The 21,353-nt window shown below is 45.3% G+C and overlaps 1 protein-coding gene and 1 non-coding gene across 2 annotated transcripts in view; both read right to left on the reverse strand.

The window, feature by feature from the left end:
- Positions 1–7,989: 7,989 nt before the first annotated feature.
- Positions 7,990–21,353, reverse strand: part of VPS13D (vacuolar protein sorting 13 homolog D) — a 260,686-nt gene continuing 247,322 nt past the window's right edge. The window contains exons 67-68 of the mRNA XM_068986146.1: positions 12,505–12,745; positions 7,990–11,041 (exon numbers count right to left, since the gene is read on the reverse strand). Of these exons, the coding sequence (XP_068842247.1) occupies positions 10,910–11,041; positions 12,505–12,745 (373 nt within the window). The 3' untranslated portion in view covers positions 7,990–10,909. The remainder of the gene's footprint in view (positions 11,042–12,504; positions 12,746–21,353) is intronic.
- LOC138090917 (small nucleolar RNA ACA59) lies at positions 12,220–12,359 on the reverse strand. Its single transcript, XR_011145891.1, has one exon. It is a non-coding gene; the product is annotated as a small nucleolar RNA ACA59 (small nucleolar RNA).

The following is a 21,353-nucleotide window of genomic DNA, read 5'->3' on the forward strand; positions in this document are numbered from 1 at the left end:
TCTATTTCCATTTCTCTTGAGTAGATACCTATGAGTAGAACTGAAGAGTCTTGTGGTGAGTGTATGTTTCAACTCTTTGGAAGTTTTAACTCTTGGAAACTGCGAAGGTATTTTCCAAACTAGTTTCACTATTTTACATCCCCACTGGCAAACGTATGAGAATTCTATGTGCCAATCCTTGCTATCATCCTTTCTGATACTTGCTATCATCATAATTCTTAACATTATTTCACAGGTGTGCAGTGGCATTTCATTGTGGTTTTAATTTGCATTTCCTTGAGAGTGCAATATTGCAGATTTTTGTGTGCTTTTTGGCCTTTTGTATATTTCTTTTGTGAAATGTTTGTTGAGATGCTTGCTTATTTTCAGTTGGGTTTCACGACTTATTGAATTAATTTGCTAAAAACTTAAGAAATTAATTTCACATCTGTGTCCATGAGGAATATTGGTCTTTTCTTATAAAACTTTATTTTTGGTATCAGAGTAATGCTAACCTTATAAAATGATTTGGAAAGTGTTTTTCCCTCTCTTTCCTGAAAGGATTTGTATAGAATTGAAATTAATTTCTCCTTAAATGGTTGATGGGATTCACAAGTAAAGCTAACTGGGTCTGGAGTTTTCTTCCTGGGAAGACTTTTAATGACAAAGTTAGTTTCTTTAACAGATACAAGGCTATTTAGATTTTTTATTTCTTCTGTCAGTTTTGATAATTTGTGCCTTTCAAGAAATACGTCCATTTTATGTGAGTTGTCAGATTTAAAAGCACAAAGTTATTCATAGTATCTCCTTGTTATCCTTTAAATGTTTACAGGATCTGTAATGATGTCCCCTTCTTCACAGTGAAGTATTTGGGGCAGGGGGTAGGGGGGTGAAAAGGGCCAGATTCTAATTTTCTACAGTAGGAAAAAAGAAGATAACATCTCTGATGGTAAGAAATCAAGAATAGGTGGTAGAAATATGGTGTTTGAAAAAAACAGAGGTAAGAACAAGAAGAAATTGGAAGAGTTGAAAATAGTTGCCCCTGTGGACAGGATTTAGTGTGGGGTGGACCATGGTATGGCAAAGGATGGAAAGCAGTTCATTTTAAACAAGTTCAAGTGCAGGGTTATTTCATTCTAGATCTTGCCTCTCTCATTTTCCTTTCCCTCCCACAACTTAGGCTGCACTGAAGATGTGCTCCTTGTTTCACTTCCTCAGTAATAAGATGCTCCTTTTGTTAGCATCGTTAACAGCCTTGGCTCAATCTGGTTTCCCTGGTTGTCAGACCCAACTCCTATCCTATTTGCAGAGATGGCAGACCTGGACATCCCCAAGGATCCTTACCTTGGCCGGTGGTGTACCTGGTGTACTTGAAACCCAGAGGATCTTTTTAAGTTTAAATTCATTCATGTATTTATCTTTGGTTGCGCTGGGTCTTCGTTGCTGTGCATGGGCTTTCTCTAGTTTCAGAGAGCGGGGACCACTCTCTGGTTATGGTGCCTGGGCTTCTCATTCCTGTGACTTCTCTTGTGGAGCACAGACTTCGGGCACATAGGCTTCAGTAGGTGCAGCTCACAGACTCTAGGGTGCAGCTTCAGTAGTTGTGGGACATGGGCTTAGCCGCTTCAAGGCATGTGGAATCTTCCTGGACAAGGGATTAAACTGATGTCCCCTGTATTGGCAGGAGGATTCTTATCTCCTGTAACCACAGGGAAGTCCAGAGGATCATCTTTTAAACTCTCTCCTCCTAGATATGACAAAATCATCTTCAGTAATAATCATGAATGAAGTCAAGAAATGCAGACAGTGAAAATATTTTATTGAATTTTTAAAGTAATTATGCCAGTCACATTAAAGAAGTATCATAGGACAAAACAGAGCACAACCACTTAATCTTTTTACATGTATATAATATTTATATATTTACTTAATGATTTTAACTTTGGTTATTTTGGTTATAGGTCTATATAAAAATGTTTATTTAAATAATTGTCCAGTAACTAGTAAGTGAATTTTAATAAAATCAATACATCTGCCAAAAGTAAACTTTGAACAACTAATAAACCACGATCGATAATGCTTGATTTTATGTTTCATTAGTGAACTAAAATTTTCTCTTTCCAAACAGAAGTGTTACACTTCATAGTCTGCACTGTTTCACTGCTTAAAATTTTAAACACCAATAAAAACTGTAAGTGGTTACAGAGAATGACAGAATTGGAGCCATTCAAGCTTTTCGCTTTACCTTTACAATCACTGTCCATTATCATTTACTTCAAATATATTATTTAAATGCAGGGATATGGAGAAACACAGGGGTTGGAGATGTGAACTGTGCCCCAGTAGGCTTGAATGATTCAAAAACAGTAAACTTCATCTCTAAGTGAAGATGTGAAGCTGAGTCTGTGTGTGTTGGGGGCCCACTGCACACCTGGGAGCTCTCAATTCCCATGTGGAATACAAGCTGTATTAAAGGACAAGTAAGATGAACGTGCTAATTTGAAGCTTTTGTACATATCATCAGTATCATCAAAACTCAACAGAACTTAGCCCCACTGAAGATGTTTAAGAGAAGGAGAATTTTATCACAGATCTTGCTTAGAACTGCCAACTGCATGGTGAGAAAAAAACCAACTGGCCTTTAGTCTTAATTACCTGATTGTTTTTTAATTGTCGGTATTGAATGGCCAGGCAGCCACTCCCACCTTAGTGTGTCACGGTCATGGGCCAACCATTCAACAGCTGCTCAGTCCAAGAAAGGACACTCACTGTTTCTACTCAACCCACCATTCACACCTCACCCTCTCATCTTAGCTTCTGCTCCCAACAAAACTTTTCTTACCGCAGTGTCCTCCACCTTGTCGAGTCCAGCACACATCTCACTGGGCTTTCCAGCATCATCCAACCAATCGACCATGTTTTCTTTCTGGAAACATTCTCTTGCACTCTTCTTCCCATGTGTCCAGTCACTCTTTCCCAGTCTCCCTTACTGGGTCACCTTCCTACACACACACACTCATTAAATGTTGGTGTCCTGAGGGCCTGGCCCAGCACCTCTTCTCTCCTGTTCTATGCTCACTGGAATCAAATGGACTCCCATCACACCAAACATGCTTTACTGGAGAGTCACCCTCTCTCAAGTTCTAAACTGCCTACTTTCCATCTGTGTTCAACACGCCACTGACAAACTAAATATACTCACAACCTAAGACACTCATTTATTCAATTGACCTTCAACAGATATGTGTGTGTGCTCAGTTGTGTCCAACTCTTCGCGACCCCATGGACTGTGGCCCACCAGGCTCTTCTGTCCATGGAATTCTTCTAGAATACTGGAGTGGGTTGCCATTTCCTCCTCCAGGGGATCTTCCCAACCCAGGGATCAAACCCACATCTCCTGTATCTCCTGCACTGGCAGGCGGATTCTTTACCACTAAGCCAACAGATATGTAACTGTCAGTAAATGGACAGCAGTCATAAACATCCCAGCTCTTTCTCCAGTATTCTCCCACCTTGATAATCATATCACTGCCCACCTGGTTAAGGCTGGAAACCAGGGAATGACCCTTGATACCTCTTTCCCTCTTATCTTCTACATTAAATCAACGCCTCTGTCTCATCTACTGTTCCTTGAAAACATGTCCCAGGTCTCTGCACCTCTCTCCACCTCCACGGCCTGCTCCTGGTCCAAGCCGCCATCATTCCTTACCTGGACGCTGCAGTGGCCTTCCTTCCTCTCTTCAGTCATGCTACTCATTCTCCATTTTGCAGCCAGAGAGGTATTTCTGGAAATGCTAATCTTACAGGAAGTGCTCAGTCACTTCAGCCACATCTGACTTTCAATGACCCCATGGACTGTAGCCCCACTCGCTGCCTATCTCTGGCCCCAGGAAGGCTGGCAGCACCTCCTTGTTGCTGGAGGGACAGAGGCTTAGTGACTTTGGCAACAGTTACCTGTGTTGTCTGGGAACACACCTGGCAATGGGCAGTCTCTGTATACAAACCATCAAGCAGAATGGAGAGGTGCCTTTCTGCAGGCTTGGCTCAACTTCCTAGAAGTCTCTGTGTACCCCTGAGGTAAGGTGTCCCAGGAAAACATGCTCCGAAGGCAGTGCTTTTCCCCCTAAAACTGCCCTGGGAGTCAAGTCAGCACTCTCCTCCCCTTCCCTCTCCTCGCCATACCACCCCCTTCTGGGGTTTCCAAGGGCCTGGCAGCCCTAGATCCGCACACTTCCCCCCAGATAAAATGTACCCACGACTTTTGTTGTGCTTTGGAGTCAGACCAGAGTAAGCCTGAGGTGTGAAGTTTCATTACCCCCTGGGACACAGCGGGGACTGTTGCACCAGCGGGGACACAGGGCCTGGCCTGTCTGAGAGCATGAAGTAGGCAGGCACAGGACCATCGTTCCAGCATCAAATCCTTCTGAAGTTCCAGCAGGATTACTTGGAGGCAGCTTAAATGAGGATGCCGTGTTTCCTTCTTTCTCCTTTCTGCTTGCTTTGTTTACCTTAAGTTCTCACCGCCGTTCCGAAGGACTATACACAACTTGCTTCTTGGGCCACTCGCAAGACACAGGTCAGAGCTCTCTTACAGAAAAATAAGTAAAGTCTTACAGGTTTTGATTAATATAGCCTGTAAACTTCTATTGGTGAGTGTGTATGTACCTATCTGTCCGTCCCATAGTCTGTCCATCCGTCCATCCTTCTATCCTACCTGCCTACTTACTGATCTTTCTTTACAAGCCTCAAAGAGGATATTTTTGTTTCATATGCTCATGGAACATTTTTAAAAACTGATCAAGTAACTGGACAAAAAGAAACCACAACAGATTTTTTTAAATGTAGAAAACTTTAGGTTATATTTGCTGATTATAAACCAGTAAAATTTTAAATAGCTAATTTAAGGAGGATACTTTTTTAATATTTAAAAATTAAAAACACATTCCTAGGTAGGTCTTAGATGAGAGAAGAAATCAAAAGTAAATTAAAAACTATACAGAAAGCAACTTAAGAACACTTAATATCAAAATTTATGGGATAAACAAAGATGCATTTTGAAAAAAGTTTATAACCCTGAAATGTCATCATTATTCAAGAAGATAGGTGAGAAAAAAAACAGAACGAAACAAAAAACGTATCTTAGAAAGCAAGAAAAAAGATAAATCAAAACAAGCCAGGTGGCAGGAACAAAAGATTAAAGGTACAATCAACAGAATAATAAAAACAAAGTAGCAAAGAGAAACCAGTCCCAAATTCCTCCTTTGAAAAGAACAGCAACTTCCTCAAAAACTTAGTTGTGAAAAAAAAAGTAAAAATATGCAAGATTAGGAATGAAAAAGGAGAAATGAGCAGACACAAGAGGTATTAAAATAATCTTTGGTGAATACATACAAATGTATGGCAACAAATGTAGAAAACATAAGGGAATTGGATGATTTTTAAATAAGCTACCAAAACTGAAGTATGAAGCAATAGAAAACTTGAATACTCCAGTTAGCAGAGCGCACACACGTTGGTGGGGTGGGGAATGAAGCTTAAAGGAACCACTGAAAAAGCTTCTAGAGCCTGATGGGTTTGTGGCCTGGGGCTTTCCAGGTGGCACAGTGGTAAAGAATCTGCCTGCCAATACAGGAGCCCCAAGAGACAGGGGTTTGATCCCTGGGTTGGGGAGATCCCCTGGAGAAGGTAATGGCAACCCACTCCAGTATTCTTGTCTGGAAAATTCCATGGACAGATGACCCTGGCGGGCTCCAGTCCATGGGGTCGCAAAGAGTTGGGCATGACTGAGCACAGCACAGCACAAGGGTCTGCAGCCAACTTGCATCTAACTTTTGGAAAACTAGAACTGTATATTCTATCATAACTTGAGTATTGTAAGCCACAGAAAATGGTGGAGAGTTCTCCTTTAAGGAAAGGAAACGAAGGAAAGTGAAGTCGCTCAGTCATGTCCGACTCTTTGAGACCCCATGGATGGAATAGCCTGCGCCAGGCTATTCCATCCATGGGATTTTCTAGGCAAGAGTACTGGAGTGGATTGCCATTTCCTTCTCCAGGGAATCTTCCCGACCCAGGGATAGAACCCAGGTCTCCCACATTGTAGACAGACGCTTTACCGTCTGAGCCACCAGGGAAGTCCTCCTTTTAGGAAGGCAGCACAATTTTAATTTTAACATCTGATGAAGATGTTATGAAAAGAGAAACTTACAGACTCTCCTCTCACTATAAAGATGCAAAGACTCAAAATACTAGCAAAAAGAATCATGGAATGTATCAAAAGAATAACAATAACATTATGACCAAATGGGGAGACTAAGGGTGGTGTAATACCAGGAAATCTATCAATGTATGCCATTTTTAAAAAATTAAAGGAGAAGAAACAATACGGTCATAATAATAGATGCTGTCAGGAGAGGGCACTTAGATGGGCCACAGCCCTCCACATCCCCAGCAACAGGTTTGGAAAGTGATCTTGTGTGTATCCACGGAGACCACTGGCTGCTGGGAATCTACTGCCCAAAAATAAAAGTAGTGCATAAGCACCTAAGTAGGAGGGTGTCTCTCAGAGGTTGTTCTTACTTGGCTGGGTAGCCTGAGAATGCAGTGATTGCCCTTCAATATGGGAATCTCTGAGTTTGCACACAACAGTTACACCAACAATTATGCTGCATTTAAGAGAACAGCAATATACCAACCTGAAGGTAACACTGAGAAGGTGCATTAAAGTATACGATTTCAACTTCATGAAAACAAATGTTGGGAACGATATATGACTGTATCTGTCTGTGTTCCATGTCTGTATCTAATCACATGAAAACACACATCCATGAGGTTATCCTCATATGCTATAACACGGATATGAGATTATGTTTTTGTCTTGTATTTGTATGTTTGCAAACATTTAAAATCTGATGTTTAACAGTTTCAAGAGGAATATTCTGCAGCAGGGTCCCTTCTTCTTCCTTTTGCTGTTGTTTCAGTCGCTCAGTCGTGTCTGACTCTTTGTGACCCCCTGGACTGTAGCTCACCAGGCTCCTCTGCCCATGGGATTCTCCAGGCAAGAATACTGGAGTGGGTTGCCACTTTCTTCTCCAGGGGAACTTCCCAGGCCAGGAATTGAACCCACGTCTCCTGCATTGGCAGGCGGTTTCTTTACACTGAGCCACCTGGGAAGCTTCTTCTTTTGGTGTCTACAATTGCTTCTAGGACCCACACCCTCCCAGCTGCACATCCATCTCTGGAAGGTGCTGCTCCTCTCCATCTGCCTAAACTCTTAAACTTCGGGGATCCCGGGACTCAGATCAGGATCTCTTTTCTTTGCCCTTCCCACCCTCCATCCACTCCTTTGAGGATTCCATCCAGGCTCCACTGGTCACTTGCACGACGACTCCCAGGCTTGTGCTTTTGGCCTGCACTCATCTCTGGAACTCCACACTCCAGTGCCTGCTCAGCTGCCTTCCTGACCTGTCCAGTAATACCAAGTAGGCACTGTGAAGTGAAAGTTGCTCAGTCGTGTCTGACTTTTTGTGACCCCATGGACTACGCAGGTCATGGAATTCTCCAGGCCAGAACACTGGAGTGGGTAGCCTTTCCCTTCTCCAGGGGATCTTCCCAACTCAGGAATTAAACCGGGGTCTCCTGCATTGCAGGTGGATTCTTTACCAACTGATCTATCAGGGAAGCCCAAGCAGGCACTGTGAACATGACCAAATCTGCTCTTCCTGCAGTCTCCTTCTAGGACATGACACTTTTCATCCTGCCAGGGCCTGGACCGGTTACCTCACAGAGGTGGGGAGAGTGCGGTCAGCATGAAGCCTGGGCCCAGCAGACAGGAAGTTAGGCAAAGGCCCAAGGTGCAGGGCTGGCTTGGGAACGCGCCTCCCTGGAGTGAGGGCGAGGCTGCGTGTGCTTGTGAACACCATCAGACGTCTGGCGTTTGTCATCGGCAACGGTTCTAGAATCTACGAGACAGCAAGAAACTAGAAGGAAACAGCATGTTTGGAAGTCAACAGAGCATTTTATTCCACAGGAAGAGAAAGAACGACTTGAACCGAACAGATTCTAGAGTCACAACAGATTGGTGGCTATGAGGGTGCTCACACAGCGGTGACCCAGAACTTTATTTTTGGGATTTTATAAGCAGCTGCTATGCTATTTTGAGGCACAGATGAGGCTTATAAACAAAGTGGCCCAGGAGTTGTCCAAACTCTGAGCTGCATCCTCACCACCGGACGGGCGAGGCGCTCAGACTGATGAGAGGCCGAGTTTCCGTTTCTGGGTTGGCGGTGAGCGGGCCCGGGTGCAGGAAGCACTGACTGGTCAGCCTTTCTGGTGGGTGAACAAAAACAGCTCTGATCGGGCAGCGATGTAGCTGGATGTGCTGGGTTAGGGCATCAAGGGGACTTTGCTTTCTGCTGGTCTGGTTTCTCCTGATTCAATTTATTTTTCTTCCTGGGAGTGGAATTGGGTACTTGAGGCAGCAAGAAAATCAGTAGAAAATTATTGTAACAAAGTCTCTGCCATCGCTGGCTAAACACTGATTTTAAAGGAAATGGGGCCTTTAGCAGCCATAGCCAGGGCCTGCTTCCTCTAAAGCTTTGGATGTTTTCCAGGCAAACCAGGAAACTCTCCAGAGCCCCTGAAAACTTACCCCATGCCTGGCATGAGGGCTGAGGGGGCAGAGGGAGTTTGAGAAGCTAAGTTGGCACCCACCAACCCCAACCTCATCCCGTTTGGTCTTTGGATCCCATTTTAACATCTGCCTCTTCTAAGGCACAATGTCAGAGGAGGTTGTGCAATTAGGAGCTGAGCCACTGTTTCAAGGGTTGCTGAGATTAGAAAGCAGCTGGGAGGAGGGCATCTGAGCACCCTCTTGGAGTCTCTGGGAAGCACCGTTCCACAGCGCAGCCCTCAACCAACTTCCCATGGGCAGAGGATGCTGGGTACCACTGGGGCCCAAGGCAAATTTCCTTTGTAATCCTAACACCAAGCTCCTCAATCTAACAGAACTTCCAAGTGACTTCATTCCAGAAAGTGACAGAAGGCTCACTGATGCCAACAATCAATCCTCTGAGAGTCTCACCCTTAGGAGATCGTGATCTTAGGCAGTGGGTGACTGGTGACAAAAATCACAAGCCACACTTGTGGGGTGCAGGGCAGGAGGCTGTCGAAGAGGACGAGAAGCCTGCAGGAGGCAGCACCTGGTGCCACAATGGCCGCCTGGCAAAACCAACCAACCGAACAACCAAAAACGCACCTCCTTCAAGAGCCAGGTTTCAACCCTGCTGTCCACGAAGACAGAGTTCAGTGAAGACCATATATAAATCCTGGTGCTCAAGACGAGCCTTGAAGACACTGCTTTGCCAAAGCACTAAACACTGGATGAAAGCTCCCTTCCTGTTTCTTTGAACACACACACACATACACACACACACCAAGGCGGGGGAAGAAAGACAGATTAGCTTCATTCGTGTCTTGGAAGGATATGGGTCATGAGTTATAAACCCTAAAACCTTTCACACATCCACTGATCCCCTGGGTCCTTTTAGATCTCAGCTATGTTAGACATGGTTGTAGAGACTGAGTAGATTTATTAAAATAAAAATCTAAAAAATCACAAGTCTAGTCATTCATTCCAGAGTGAGGCCTACCCTTCCCCAACTTGGTTATTCCATAGAGAAAAGAGAATAACCTGCAAACAAGACCCAGGAAGAAGAGGGCACTCACTTCAAGGCCTTGCCACTGTTTGGAATTTAAAACCAAGGGGAAGAGTTATTTTGGCCAAATCTTGGCCTCAAACTTACAAAAACAGCTTTTTAATACTCAAGATTTCATCCCCCTTTCTGACTTGCTCCTTCTCCCTTCTCATCTCAGTGTAATTGTCACCAGGTCCCCAGGACTGCAGAGCTGAGAGTCTGCCTGCAGCTTGATTAGGAAGAAGAGAGTCCGAGGTCCTTCCCCTCTGACTGCTGCTCAAGAGGGAAGACATTCTTACTGGGTTTTGCTAAATTTCTGGACTTTTGATTTGTCACCCAGTTCTGTGGGGCTTTTTCCCCTTCTAAGTTACCAGAGTCTACCAATGTTTCAGACTGGCCTCTATGATAATAACCCAAGAAAAACTTGCAATGCTGGTGTGTGTGCACGTGTGCCAACAGAACACACCTCAAACTTTGGCAAGACCAGTCAGGTGAGAGCCAGAGATTTAGGCAGATAAAAAATAATCTGTGACACTCTAAGAACCATCTTTAAACTGGGGGAGAAATCAATAAAAGATGCATCTGAGTCACTCCCCTAGGCCTTGCTGAGGGCCAGCTTTAGGTCTGGACACTTTGGTTTGCTGCTGCTGCCTGGACGCGTGCAGGTATCAAAGGTGTCACTCTTGACGTACCCGTCACCTCACCTCAGCCCACCCAACTGTGAATACCCTCGTTTCCCAGACTAAGACATAACATTCTGCAACTTGCAAGAATCCCTCTTCACGGATAGTACCCTGAATTAGACATGTAGAATTAGTGCAATAGAAGATCCAATATAATTTTATATTAATTTACAGTTAACAATCCTTTACACACATCATAGTCCCTGTTCAGAAATGCTTCTATATATTTACAAACACACAGCTGTATATATATCAATATACAAAATACAGGGCAATCTAAAAATTAGATTGATCTTAGTACGCTTTTTTTTTCAAACGTTATTCAACTGATGTCTTTTACAAATTACCTCCCCATAATCTAAAGCAATTCCTTGCCCCACAAATGAATATAGTTCCATCTGCACCGCCCCCTCATCAGTATTTACTTCCCCTCTTGATATCGTCCCCCAAACCTTATTCTGGTTTCCTCAAATTGAAGCCAAGCCCATGGGCCTCTCTCCTCCTGATTGGTATGGGGTCTGTCTTTGGGAATGTCCCTCTGGCAGCTGGCGTTTCTCAGGAGTCCAGCTCCAACTGCTCTTGGTTTTCACTGAGTCTTAACATCAGCTGCTGTTCATAGTAAAGGCTCTTTGCATAGTTTATTTCTTGTGATAACTTGATAGCGAGGACCTCTGATTTCACATGGACCTGAGGAAGAGGACAGAATGAGTAACTCGCCCCCACAGTGGGGAACCAAACAGACGCACAGGACGCAAGCCACTGAAATCCACCCAGGCAGCAGCTCCCAGCCTGACTGTGGATCTCAACAGCATGGGTGTACTTCTAAGAAACAGATCCCCAGGGCCCTACTCCTAGTTTATGCCAACTTGAGGTTTGGAGTGGACCCCGGGGTGACTGTGCAGCCGACCCACAATCCCCCGACCTTCGGGACTCCCTGTAACTGAGAAACCACTGTGCTCCGAGGTGTGAGGATCAGCTGAGGTGAGAGCAAGTGAGAACAAAGACTTGAGACTCAAATCTAAAGTCTGCTGATGTTCAAAGCACACAAACGCCTTGAGGCCTTTCTTATGAAGCAAGCTTGCTTGCCTTCAAAGGGTAAAAGGGCAGCTGGGCAAGGCTCCCCACCTCCAAAAGGAACTTGTGGAAATACTCAGGCTTTTGGGTGTTAACTCAGTCAATCTACTGGCCCTAACCTAAGCCAATGACCCCAGGGGAGCCCACACAAGCCAAACCAAACCCAAGCGCATTCCTGGGCAGGGAGAAGGTCAAGAGAGAGAGGCGCAATCAGGCTGGTTGTGGTTTCTGATCACAGAAAGACTGAGATAAGCAGGGCCATTTTGAATGGTATGTCATTCTTGAATGCAGGCTTGAAAATCCTAGCATTCCAGGTGAAAGATGAGCAGAGCTAACACCTGGGGTTCCTGAAAAGATTCCAAGTGAGAACATGGCTGGAGACGGGGTCCCCTCACATGGGCTTCTGCCGAGCTCCGAGCAGAAGCAGTGACCTGGTCCAGGCCACCAGCTCTGGTGCCTTGCAGGCACGTGGCTTTGAACCCCAAGTCCTTCAGGTGTTGGCCAGATAACCCTGAGCAAGCCACCTGTCCTCACCAAGCCTCCTTACCAGTCAAGTGGGGGAAATAACAGTACAACATTAAATAATCTTTAAGTATTCAGAATCCAGCCTGGTACATAGTAAGCCCTTACTGAATGTTGGTTATTAATAGAAATGGCATTATTTAATAAAGTCCTGCTTCCAATTATTCTAGAGGGGAAGTTAGGAAGAAGCCAGCATGTGCTCTAACATCTTAGATCCGATGCACTGAAGAGGTCCATTTTAGGAATTAAACAGCCACAGGCATCATATCAGCTGGTCCTCACAGCTGCTCAGAGGCAGGAATCCTACCTGCCTCTGAGGGGAAACCAGGGCTCAAGTGTTGAGCAACCTGCCTAGGGTCAGCAGCAGTGAAGCTGGGAGGGCAGCACCACCCCATTCACCACACTGAGCATCTTCTGTCTGCAGGACTAAGAAGCAGGGTCCTTGCGGATTCACAGCAGCCAGGCCTAAGCCTCATGTGCTGCAAACGCCTTTCCACTGAGAAGCATCAGCAGGGCAATGGCGGACCTGGGAGACGGGTCAGGTGTGCACTCACCATGGGCTTCTGGTGAGAAGGGCCTGGGATGGACACGCCGCTGCTCGTGTTCACAGCCTTCTTGGTGACCTGCACGTATACTTTCCCGTGGTCTTTGGAGACGAGGCAGTGGTAGAGATCATCATATTTGACTTCCAGGAAAATGGCCTCTCGGTCGACATAGTCCCCGCTTCTCAGGAAGTAGACGGCCTTGGAGGAGATGAGCACACAGTAGCTGTCGATGTTCTCCACTGCGATGAAGCTGCGGAGGGAGAGGGAAGTGAGGAGGGCACGCAGGACTTCAGGGCCGCTCCTCGAGGCAGGGCTGAGGCTCCATGTGGGCCCTGCTCTCTGGGGACAGACCTTACAGCCAAGCTCCCTTGCTCACTGCCCTGTGGGCAAGTGGCTCACCCACTCTGAGCCCCCATCTCCTTGTCCGTCAGTTAGGAATAAAAGTGGCATTGGCCTCTCAGGGCTGCTGCAAGGCCAGCATGCATAGCACAGCGCCCTTACACAGGGGGCTCGATAAATAGGACCAACTGTATCACTGAGAGAAAACAGTTCTATGGCCTTTTCATAGGACGAGGCTTAGAAGAAACCGTAACAGCGCTTTGCTGGGCAAAAGAGAGGAAGGAAACAATGCTTTGAAAGGCCTGTTGATGAAATAGCAGCTGAGAAGCTTCGCTGTGAAGGCAGGGTGGGGGAGGCGCGGGGTGACGGAAGTGGAAGTGGGGAGCAGGATTAAATGGGTCAGCAAACTGGACGCGTGAGGGGATGCCGTGCCCCTCTATCTGCACGTCTGCGTCTGCTTCTTTTTTGTCATTTTTAATAGGAGGTCGCCTGGTCTCAGCCTAACACCTTGAGGGACAGGGGCTGACTGGTGAGACCACCACCATGTTCTCAGAACTTCATGAGCTGTTAGGAAGTGTGCTTTCTCAGGGAAAGCTATAATCGTGATTTTCATAATTCTCAGTCATCAATTCTGGAGGCTTCGAGGCCACTCAGGAAAAAAATAAAAGAAATCTCTTCTTTCCTAGAGCCGCGGATTTAAAGTGGGAATTTATGCGCGTCAAAGCTCTCAGCTGGGCTACAATGAAGAGCAGTGACCCTTGGAAATGGCTGTGACAGCCCTCCCAGGCCTGGCTGCCTCCTCCGCCTCTTGTGACAGCCTTCCACAATGGAGCGGCCACTTCGGGGAACAGAGAAAGACGGCAGGAATACTAAGAGCTGACGACAGGCTGGCTGTCAGGCCCTGGCCCCCTGGGACCCGATGTCCTGAGAGGAATCGCCACATTGCAGTTGCTCGGACCCACAGCTCCCCTGGAACAGCTCGGGGACTGGGTCCCAGGATGGCTTTGTTCTGGGGTCAGCGGTCGCCAAACTCTGATGGGAAAGAGCAGGCCTGCCCATAGCTGGACAGGCTGGTTCTCTCTCCATTCCAAGGTGGCTTCAGGCCCCCACTCACCTCTGGGCTCAGAGAGCCCCCAACTCTGAACACACCTAATCCCTCAGCCCTTCTACCTCCTCCTCAAGCCTGAGGATTCACGAGCTCCAACTTCTCTCTGAAGCTTCCCCAGAAACACTCAACCCCATGCCCACTTTTGAATGTTTCCTTGCTTACCTTCAAGAGCACTGCTAAGCACTGGTTTGTTCTCATTGTGTGTCCTGGATAAGTATTCAGCTCTCTGGCTAAGCTGATGTACTCTTAAAGTCCACCCCCCCGCCCATGTCTCCCTGAGCACCCACCACTGAGTCGGCCACCCCCCTAGCACTCAGTAAAATTCAGCCTGGTTCCAGCTGCCATTTTAATTGTAGCCTCACATGAGAAAAAAATTGGGGTTTATTGTTCTATTCTGACTGGTTGGCAATGCCAAGAATGTAGACTTGTAAAGTCTCAATGCCGAAAGGAGAAATATCCAGCAGCTTTTGGTGTTCAGGCCACTCAGCAGAGAATTTCCCACATCCCAGGCTCGGATGGTGTCCAGGGGGCAACAGCACTACTTAAAGAGGCCGAGTGAAATCTCAGATAGCTGGTCCAGTGGAAGACAAGGGGAGAGAAAGAGACAGACAGAGAGAGATGATAAAAGCTTCCTGACACAGAAAGGAAGGATTGGGAGCCTGCTGGAACTTGCCAGGAAACTGGCTTAAAAACCGAAAATGGCCCAGGGCTTCTGAGCACGGGTGGGCTGGGCACGTGGCGACTGAGGCTGTAACAGGTTCTCAGGGGAGCTCCCCAGAGCCAGCCACCACGATTAGGGCGAGGGCAGGATGGGCATTAAAAATCCAGTTGAGGACTGTTCTCTTTCCTCTGGTCCAGCACAGGAGGCAGAACTTCTGTCCCATCGTCTGCTCCTCCCGTCTCCCGTTTGGTACCTGCTGATGCTGACATTTACGCACAGCCTCTAAGAGGGCCGAGGTCTTTCCATCAGGGCAGCTGCTCTGATACCCCTCACCTGGGTGGTTGACATTATTAGAGCCCTTTCCATAGTGGGCCTCTTTAAAACAGACTCCCTTCTGAGAGGCCACAGATGGTACAAGTCCTTTGTCTGGCCAGCACGACTTCCGGGTGGAAGGGAGGAGGAAGGGTGGCTCTGAGCTGGGATGCTTGACTCAGAGCCATCCCACGTGGTGGAGGGGACACATGCTGCGTGGGCAGGGAGCCCCACTGGGTGGGGCAGCTCCGGCAGGGCCAGCTGCTGTCTTTGTGGCTCAGTTTCTTCATCTGAGAGAGATGATGCTACCCTCCAGCTTCCATCACAAAGTCAGTAAATTCATGGCCAAAATTCAACACTAGAAGAATTCATGTCCATTATAGAAATGCGAGGGGAGGGGAACGGTTTGTAAATCTGCACATATCTCTCTTCTGTGAGCCCAGGCGCCCATTCATACCCCGAAGCTAATAGAGACAGTGAGTTCTGGACATTTACATGACATGTTCTAGTCTTATCAAACCAAAAGCAGATTGGAGCCAAGGGTATAACTGAGAGGAGGGGAGAGGGAGACAGTGGGGACTCAGCTGGAGTGCCAGGGTCACAGCCCTCGGTCTGAGCAAGAACCTGGACACCGACTTAGCCAACAGTCGTCTCTCCCTCCATTTTCCTTTCAACACTTCCCTGGAATTTTCACAACCAACAACTGACGCTTTGGGTTTCATCATAATAGCATACATTAAACACACACACACACACACACAAAATCTAGAAACCACAACAAAGAATAATTAAAACTGAGCTTCAGATTATGGGTCCCCTCCTGTAAGGGAGACCAACCCCAAATCTGTCACGGAGAGAGAGGAACCAAAACTCAACGGGATAAGAGAAGCTGAACCCATGAGTGTTCCCAGCACTTCTTGTCTCATTCGCCACCTCTGTCACTTTGTTGTCACAGCATGGCATCCCCCTCCCTGCCTGGCTGTCCCCTGCAGAAGGCCTGAGCTCCTTTCCTTTGTGTCACTTGAGAGGCAAAGGCCTCACACAAGCCAAGTCTAGACACACTCGCACCCTCCTCACTTCACAGAGGCTGCTCTTGGCCCACGAATGGATGACTATTGCAAACCATTGTGGGATGACATGGAAAGGAAAGCCATGTGGCCTCAGGTGGACCCTGAGTGTGTCCTTCTACCCTCTGACCTGTTATTAACTCAGAAGAAGGGAGGGTGAAAAACCATGGCCAGAGACACACAGCCTCTGGGTATCATAACCTTCAAATAAGGAGAACCAGAGAAGACATCTCTGGTGGACACTAGAAACAATTCTATTAAAAAAAAAATCAGGATCTTCAGACTTTGTTTAAAAGTTTCACTTATAACTCTCCTTTAAGGGGAGAAAGAGGATTTTGATCTGGGGACCAACTTCAGAAAGTTTCTTCTCAGAGAAAGGAAAGCTGTGCTTACACCACTCTCCAAGATGACGGGTTCTAATAGTGGGCAAGCCCGGCAAGGTTCAACACTGCAGAAGCAGCTCCGCTACAATGAACAGGATCCCAAACCACAAACACCAAAGTCGCTGTCAACAACAGCTTCAGCCCTCTCACTATGCGGCAGGTAGTGATGTCATTTCCAAGTACGGTGGCCAGTGTGCCATTGGGACCGGCCAATCCTCGGTGACAGCTGGCTCTGCCTGTTGCCAGCCACAAGGCTTGGCTCAGAGCTGCCTGCTGCCATGTGTAGAGTGAGGATCACCATACCTCCTCCGAGGAGCCACCATGATGACTAGAACCAATCTACATGCCCAACCAGGGTGGCTGTTGTTATTTCTTTCTTCCATTGACAACAGATGCCAAGTTACCCCGGTCCTGTGGAGGAGGTCTCCTTGCAAGTCTACAAGTCCTCACTTCAGTAGGTTGGAGAAATGTGTCCCTCTAAGAGGCCACAGGGAAAGAGGTTCACAACCACTGATTTGCTCCTTAGGAGGAGAGAAATTTGCCAGTTGATTCAATTACCTTTCTCAACTGATTTTCCTTCTTTTTTTCCCACTCTCTTGGGGTTTTGTTTTTGTTTTATCAACTCTATTAATATTTATATATCTGTATATTCCACACTTTACAGTCATTTCACAATCAGAATAGTTGGGAGCTGTCTTATTCCAGGAGTGTCAATGATTATTGACAGATTATTTCCTGGTTTAGAAAATGCAAGCAATGAATTCTATCTCACTCCTCAAAATGTCTGATCTTTTTATTTTTGTTTTGAGATTGCATATGTTACTTTACGGTTTTTATTTATAACTATATGCTGTTAAATTAAATTATACTGTTTATCAGAATAAACAATATAACCTGTGCTCAGATAAAAATGTTCTAACTTCTATTTCTATATGCAATTTCTTAAGAAGAGTATATATATCAAATATCACAGTATGCATACAAAGGGGGCAAGAAAGGAGAATTTTATTCTTGATTTTTTCTGTACTCTTTGAATTTGCTAATAACCGTGTACATGAGTTTATTTCATCAAAAAGAGAAAGGACTAACCTGGCCAGTGGGTTTATAGGCTATTTTTGTTTTCCTTTTTATACTTTCTTGAATTAAAAAAAAAAAAAGAGGAGGAGCAGACAAACTGATAGAAATGAACGCACAACCCAAAGGGACAAGGAAGCAGCCTGACTCGGCTGAGATCAAGCGGCCCAGAGACACAGGGAGAGCCTCCAAGATGCTGCCTGGCTTCAAGGGCCCTCCTGTGCGTGACCTTCAAGTTCCCCCCAAAGACAAGCACCACCTTCAAGGTCACATACAGGAACCCTGTCATGTGGAGCCACTTTCCAGGTCTAGCTGCCCCTTAAGGATGCTTAGTTGTTGCTGCTAATTCATTCTTTCTCCTCTTCTCTGTATTTCTCTAAAGGATAAGGACTCTTTTTGTTAGCACAGTCACAATACTAAAAAATAAAGAATAATTTTGAATAATTAAAAAAGTCAAATACCTAGAAAGGTTCCTCATTTCTAATTAGAACAGGAGCTCTTAACGTTTATGGAACACACGTGTTGTGTTGTGCTCAATTATGTCCAGCTCTTTGTGACCCTATGGACTGTAGCCCGCCAGGCTCCTCTGTCCATGCATGGGTTTTTCCAGGCACGAATAATTGGTGTGGGTTGCCATTTCCTTCTCCAGGGGATCTTCCCAACCCAGGGATGGAACCTATGTCTCTTGCATTGGCAAGAGGATTCTTTACCTCTGTGCAACCTACTGACACTCAAATAATTAATAATTTTGAATAATTAAAAATTTCAAACATCTAGAAAGGCTCCTAATCAGAACAGGCGTTCTTAACATTTTTGGATCATGATCCCTCCGTTCCCCTTGTTGGCACTGTGGGGAGGCCCACAATTCCTTTCTAAGGATAATGTTGATTTTAAACGCATAAAATAAAATGCCTAGGATTACAAAGGTAATCAAATATATTTAAGTACATCTATCAAAATATTAAAACCGAGATAGAGAACTTAAAATCTTCTTTCTTTAAAGCAATGAATAATATCTTTAAAAAAACCCTCACAAATATTATTTCCTAAAACTACATTAAAAAAAATACAATCAAGTTGTCAAATAAACTCAAGAAAACAGTATGTGAGGACAGCTACTCAGTTTTTGGAAAAGGTAAAGAACTACCCTAGTGCTTACACTGCTAGTATGTAATCTGGTCTGTGATGGTGTATTGGAAATAAAATAGGTACTTTTTTCTTTTTCTTTTAATGAAAATGAGGTGTCTGGCTACATACTAGACACCAGTTACAGACAAAAATTAATGTAATCTGATAGAACAAATTTGCCTTTACCATCATTTTAACCCAGAAACCGATTTCAGAAGCAAAGTTAAGAAAAATGGAAAGTGATGGCAATTTTGCAACATATTAGAGTTAATACTGGATTCATTAGAAACTCAAGCCTTTACAGTGTACCAGACCTTAAATCATATGTCAGCAACTATCCTTTTAATACTAATTAACTGAATAAAATAAAAAATTAAATGCAACTTGATCTGGGAGAACAAAGTTGAAGTAACCACAGCACTGTGGACTCTGTGGGGTTTTCACGGCATCGGGAAGTAATTACACAATATTTTCCAGAAGTGAAACAGTGAGTCTAACTGGAAAAAAATGTGGAAACATTTAGTTAGAACAGTAGAGCAAGGTATTAAAGATCCTTTTAACGGGTTAACTCTGGAGGAAAATATGCAAATAATTAGGTCTTTAAGCATGTTTTTAATTAGGATTCTAGGATAAAAGTCAGAGGTATATTATGACGCTCCTGTGGTTTTCTTGAAAACCCCTTTCTTGCAAAGTGATGCCTCCAACGTGAAGACCCAGCCTGACCACTGAGGACACTTCAGAGAAATATGTGCCAGGTTTCCCGATGACTCCTGCCTTGTACGCTGTGGAAGACTATGGTCACATGACTCCTCCAGCCGTACATGGGCAGATTTAACACAAACTGGGGTAGCAACACATGGTTTTCATCTTAAGAGTCAGAAGTCATTCATGCCAACGTCTTCTCTGAGTTCTTATGAATTCCAAGAGTTTCATGAAACCTGTTTTACTGACTGGATTCCGGCTTCCAGTTTTCCATGGCTCTGTGCTCAGCGCTTGTGTCTCACTGCGAGCAATCCTACGTTAGCCACGCTACACAGTTTCTCCTTATGTTTCTGACATGATTCATTGTATTGAAAATGAATTTCGTGAGGACCAGGTATGGTTTGACTTGAAGAAGGGTGAGCAAAAGTGAAAGTTGCTTGGTCGTGTCTGACTCTTTGCAACCCCGTGGACTATACAGTCCATGGAATTTTCTAGACCAGAATACTGAAGTGGGTAGACTTTCCCTTCTCCAGAGGATCTTCCCAATCCAGGGATCGAACCCAGGTCTCCCACATTGCAGGTGGATTCTTTGCCAGCCGAGCCACAGGGGAAGCCCCAAAACACTGGAGTGGGCAGCCTATCCCTTCTGCAGTGGATCTTCCTGACCCAGGAATTGAACCAGGGTCTCCTGCATTGCAGGCGGATTCTTTACCAACTGAGCTATGAGGGAAGCCTGAGGAAGGGTGAGCGGGAGAGGAAATTAAAAGCACAATGTACAATAACCATCCAACTCTCATTCATTCAGCAAATATCTGTTGAGTGCCTAATAAGTGCCATCTACTGTTCCACATACTGAGGATTCTTCAGTGAATGGATCAGACAGAAACTAAGGCCCTCATGGGGCCACCATGCTAGTAGACTCTGCACCATGTCTCACTTGAGGAATGACTCTCTGAACCTCCAATCCAAAGGTCAAAAGTTCCATCAGTCAAGTGTATAAAGGGCAGTGACGGCACCAGATACTCACCCAAGGAGGGCAGGAACATAAAGTCCTTTCTGGAGTGAAACACAGGGGATTTTGGCTATTGGCACGATGGCCAGAGCTGAGGCTAGACTAAAAGAGTAGAGAGAGACATATGCTATGGACAGAATTATGTCCCCACCAAGTTCCCATGCTGACGACCTCACCCCAGTGTGACTGTATGGAGCATGGGAGGAATGAATTGCCCAGCAATTCCACAGCTGGGCATATACCCCAAGGAAACCAGAATTGAAAGAGACACATGTACCCCATCGTTCATAGTAGCACTATTTACAATAGCCAGGACATGGAAGCAACCGAGATGTTCATCAGCAGATGAATGGATAAGGAAGTTATGGCACATATACACAATGGAATATTATTCAGTTATAAAAAGGAACACATTTGAGTCAGTTCTAATGAGGTGGATAAAAATGGAGCTTATTATACAGTGAAGTAAGTAAAAAAGAGAAAGACAAATACTGTATATTAATGCATATGCATGGAATTTAGAAAGATGGTAATGATGATTCTACATGCAGGGCAGCAAGGAGACACAGATGTAAAGAAAAGACTTTTTGACTCAGTGGGAGAAGGCGAGGGTGGGATGATTTGAGAGAATAGCACTGAAACATGTACACTACCATATGTAAAAGAGATGACCCATGTTAGTTCAGTGCATGAAGCAGGGCACCCAAAGCTGGTGCTCTGGGACAACCCAGAGGGATAGGGTGGGGAGGGAGGTGGGAGGGGGTTTCAGGACGGGGCGACACATGTATACTCGTGGCTGATTCATGTTGATGTATGGCAGAGACCATCACAATATTGCAAAGTAATTATCCTCCAATTAAAATAAATAATTAAAAAAATAAAGGTTCTTCTTTTTCTTTTAATGAGGTCATAAGGGTGGGGCCCTGATTCTCTACAATTAGTGTCTTTATAGGAGACATCAGAGATTTGGTTCAGCCTCTCTCTGCCATATGAGGACACAGCCAGAAGGTGGCCATCTGCAAGCTGGAAAGACAGCCTTCACCAGGAACCAAATCAGTCGGCACCTTTATCT

This window comes from Capricornis sumatraensis, chromosome 14 (assembly GCF_032405125.1).
Source record: "Capricornis sumatraensis isolate serow.1 chromosome 14, serow.2, whole genome shotgun sequence".
Lineage (NCBI taxonomy): Eukaryota > Metazoa > Chordata > Mammalia > Artiodactyla > Bovidae > Capricornis > Capricornis sumatraensis.